The 4,268-nt window shown below is 49.0% G+C and overlaps 1 protein-coding gene across 1 annotated transcript; it reads right to left on the bottom strand.

Annotated features, from left to right (window-relative positions):
- Window positions 1-202: 202 nt before the first annotated feature.
- Window positions 203-3,864, bottom strand: LOC136005195 (relaxin-3-like). Its single transcript, XM_065662466.1, has 2 exons — window positions 3,602-3,864; window positions 203-1,356 (listed from the first exon to the last, which is right to left on the bottom strand). Exons 1-2 carry the CDS (start codon window positions 3,831-3,833, stop codon window positions 989-991), a joined length of 600 nt encoding a protein of 199 aa, XP_065518538.1. The 5' UTR covers window positions 3,834-3,864; the 3' UTR covers window positions 203-988.
- Window positions 3,865-4,268: the final 404 nt, after the last annotated feature.

The following is a 4,268-nucleotide window of genomic DNA, read 5'->3' as shown; positions in this document are numbered from 1 at the left end:
ACTCACTCTGCCCAGTCTCCACTGAATAAAACTGACACTGTTTTTTTAATTTAAAAAGGATTGTTAGATGCCTGGTAATTGGAATAACAGTAGCATCTTAGGAAAAGGAATAAAGTGATGCAATAATTTCACTAAGCAGTATTTCAACCAAAGAAGAGTATGGAAAAGGCAACCTGAAGAATTAAGCCAAAGGTAACAACTGTGCTATTAGCAACTTAGAAATACATCTAAAGTAGATCAGACCAGCACACTGTAAGACACAGGAAGATGTCCGAGTGTCTGTAGAACAAATTACTTTAAGCACACTCAACGCTCTTGCTCTGCAGTGGTAGGGAAAAAAGCAGGAAGTAAGATATACAGGAATGATTGTGTTAATAATTCACCTGCTAAGCCCATTTGTGAGTGGGAGAAGAAATACTCTGGCTGCAAGTGTTGTATTGTAGTAAAGTTTCTAGAAAGACAATATTGCATAAAATTATTCTGCAATTACAAGGGAATTAGAATTAGAAAAGTGTGTTCAAAAGTAATCAGTAAGCTCAGAATGGAATTGAGTGGAACTTCAACTGGTGAAATATTCTTTCTGCACAGCTTTGCACAGTGAATCTCATTTCAAGAACATATCTGGATGTTCTTTCAGTTGACAGAGAAGGAAAAATTTTGTAACACTTAGTGTAATTGCCCTTTTATGAAATATTGAAGTTCTTCCTAAAATGCTACAAATATATAAGACACTTGTAATAAGTGTAAAGGCTCGACCTTAAAATGAAAAGGCTTAGTAAAAAACAGATTAAAAGTTACTGCAGCAAACCAAAGTCACTACAATTACACTTAAAATTTTTTTATTACTTTTAAAGACAACCAGCAGTATTGACAGGCACACAGACACAAACACTAACAAAATACCGCAAGAGCTTTCTCCCTCCGTACATTATCCAATGAAGTAGGTCTGCAACAAACATTGATTTCATGCGTAAATGCGGAGAGGATTTTAAACTCTGCATATGGCACTAATTTCAGCTTTTGTACAGCCCCATTTGCAACAAATTCCTGCCAAGCCCAGGGAGTCACGTTTTCTTCTGGGATACTTGGCCCAAAGGTAATTGTTTGACCCCATGCGGCTTGCAATTCCTGTTCCCCCCCTCTCCTTCTTAACAGCCTCCTCTACCTTTCGAACAAGTTCTTTAAAGTCATCTGCCACAGGTACATACTCATTATTGTCATTCAAATTATACAAGTCATTAATCATTTCCCATCCAAGAGACTGGCTGCTTCTCTGCGGCTGCTCCACTTCAGGACCCGAAACTGATTGCAGCTTCAAGCTTCCCAGTAGTTTGTTACTTGCTGTTCTCGCAGAATCTGTTTAAAGAGAAGATTTTTTTTAAGTTCAGACTGTAGGAGTACCAAAAGGAGCATGTAGCCCTAAAACAGCAATAAAACCCCTTCCGTCAATAATAAGCAAAGTACTGTTATCTAGGAGACCTGTCAGGATTGCAGGGTCTCCACTCTATTATTTACTTACAGCTTACTTTTATGGAAATCTTATGCTTTAAAGACTATGCTGCCTGTTAGACACAGAGAGTGCACAGCTGGAGCCATGCATGAGGTACAATTATCTTTTCAACTGCAGTGTTACTGACTAGAAGTCTCAATACTTCTATAGAAACAAAGTTTTTTGGTAAAGACGTGTGCCCAGAAACCACACAGTACTATGTCACATGGCCCGTGAATTAGATTAGACCACTCCTGTGCCATGCACTGCTGCACAAACCAGCATCATACGAAGAACTAATGTAGGGAGGACTAAATACTGGATGAAGTGTGTAAACTGCTTGTTATAGATTGTTATAGATTGTGTTTTTCCATAACTATTTTCAGCCTACACTTTCCACTCATTCATTTATCAAGGGCAGAGGCTTGCAGAATTTACTCAGAAACACACTTTGTCTCACTGACTGAAGTGTTCTGAAAAATCCAGCTCTACTTCCTTTCACTTCATACTGTTTCTCTTGGCTTTACTTCTGCAAGGCAAGCGGCATTGCCTACTTCAGCTCATACGAAGAAAAGCAGCTCTTCCATTTAAGTGAAAAAGAAATTCCAAAGTGTTTGTCTTGTGGTCTTAATGCTGTTAGTATGCTTTTTGTTTCAGAAAGCTAAAAGAATATGAGAATACCCAGAGAATGTTATATTTACATTAATGTTACTAACTAATATGTGGAAGCTAACTTTCAGATAGAACAGCTGCCTGAATACATACAAAAAAAGTGGCTGTAGCTACTTCACCAATTAGATGGTAACTGCTATTCAGTAATCTTTTAGGGCAGGGATGACTTAGAGAGCATGCAGCACAGTGTGGGCTCCTTACTGACTGATGTGCTCAGAAGCTACTGTTAATGAAAACAAAGTTTGCTGGGGAAGAACATAACCCCAGCAGAGGCTGCATATATGTAACTTGTTGTAATTACAAAGGTAAGTTTTATCTTTTACTCCATTGGAAAAAGAAAGAAAAAGAAAAGAAAAAAAAAACCAAACAAAGAAAACCCCAAAACCCATGTAAAACATTCCCAAGACACCCAAAATGCTGGCTGCATTGACTGCCTGAGGTCCAATGTTATTACATTAACACTATGCTCAAGCAAGAAAAAAGAAGCTCTTCTGTGGCACACTTTAGCCATAATTTCAATTTTCTTAAAAATGTTATAGTCATTATTCGAAATATCAGCATCAATGAGGTTTACAATTACCCTGTTACACTGCTGTAATTTCAGACCACTGCCCAAACCCCATCTACTTACACTTTCTTGATATATTTGACTTGGAACATGAGACTGTAAAGTTACCCGAGGCACATTTTACCCATTATCTGTTCCACCACAGATTCCTAAAGCAGTTCTTGCCGTCTAAACTGAAGCACCAGAGTCCCATCCGCCCTCCAACGTGCCAACTCTTCCGTTCAGAGCCGCACAAGTGACCGATAGAAGCACAGGACGACCCCACGTCCAGCAGCGCCCCTCGCACACCCCGGGAAGGCGAGGAGCACGGCTTGCAGCTCCTGCCAGGGAGGGCAGACCGAGCCAGGTCTCCCGGGACCGAAGAGTCCCGAGATTCGGGAAGGGAGCGAAGCCACAGCGAGAGGCACTCCCTCCCGCTTCCTGGGGCGCATCACACTTACCTGCATGCCCAAGAAGTGCTATTTATTGCGTGCGTTCGGCTTTTGTAAGCAAAGAGCGCCCACAGAGACCCTGCCGCTGGCCGGGGTGCTCATCCCCGTGCACAGCAATGTCCCTGAACAGACCCAAACTTCGCGAGTTACCCCGACTAATACCGCCCCAGCGAGCGCCCCGTCTCCTCCTCTACGTCTGAGGGCTCCCTTCCTAAGTCGCCGGAACGCTCCGAACAGCGCCGGGAGCGAGAGCGCCGAGGACGCTCCGACCGCGGCTGGGGCGGGAGGAGCGCGGAGCGTCGCGAGGCGCTAGCCCTGGTCCGCTCCGTCCCCTTGCCCCGGGTCTCCTCGCAGAGCGCCCCCGACCGAGGAGCCCCGAGAGCTACCTCCGTCCGGGGGGGCTGCCGCTAGCGCCGCCCCGCCCGCCCCTCGGATACTCACCGGCCGCGGGCGTCGGCTCCACGGCCAGCGCGGAGAGGCGCTTCCAGCGGGACCCGCCGCAGGTGAAGATGACGGCGCGGATGAACTCCCTCCCGCACAGCTTCATCCCGTACCCATCGCCCTCGCCCGCGGGGGGCACGGCGGGCGCCGCTCCCCGGGCGCGGCGCGGACCCGGTGCCGCGGCGCAGAGCAGCGCCGCCACGGCGCAGAGCAGCTGCAGCTTGGCCCGCATGGCTCCGCTCGGCTCCGCGTCCCGCCCGCCCGCCTGCCTGCCTGCACGCTCGCCCGGCGCCCGCTGCCCGCGGCCTCGCGCCTCCCCGCTGCCTTCCCCGCGTGCCGAGCGCGCTGCCGCTGCCCGCCCGCCTCTCGCCTTTTATAGGCTGAGGGAGGCGCTGAGTCACCGCCCGGCCCCGCTCCGCTCCCCCCGGGGGGCGCTTGCGCTCGGAACCGGCCCGGGGGCGGCCCCCGGCAGCCGCCGTGGCACGGCCGGCCCGCTGCGTGCTGCCGCGGCGGAGCGGAGCGGAGCCGAGCCTCGCCCGTAGCCTCCGTCCGCGACGTGCTCCATCCCCGGCGCTCCGGCTCCGTCCGGGTTTACTCGTGTGTGCTCAAGCACCAGCTGCCGGTGCCCTCCCCAGTGGCCCTTAAAATGGGAAAAACTGGCGCTCGT

The sequence above is a fragment of the Lathamus discolor genome, chromosome Z (assembly GCF_037157495.1).
Source record: "Lathamus discolor isolate bLatDis1 chromosome Z, bLatDis1.hap1, whole genome shotgun sequence".
Classification (NCBI taxonomy): Eukaryota; Metazoa; Chordata; class Aves; order Psittaciformes; family Psittacidae; genus Lathamus; species Lathamus discolor.
The sequence above is the reverse complement of the archived record's forward strand: the minus strand, read 5'-3'. Positions and strand labels throughout refer to the sequence as shown.

What these genes read in the sequence shown, in the direction of transcription:
- LOC136005195 (XM_065662466.1), bottom strand. Translation starts at nt 3,833, where the DNA reads ATGCGGGCCAAGCTGCAGCTGCTCTGCGCCGTGGCGGCGCTGCTCTGC. An exon ending in GGAGCCGACGCCCGCGGCCG is followed by an intron (nt 1,357 to 3,601) that starts GTGAGTATCCGA and finishes CTCTTTAAACAG; the next exon opens with ATTCTGCGAGAACAGCAAGT.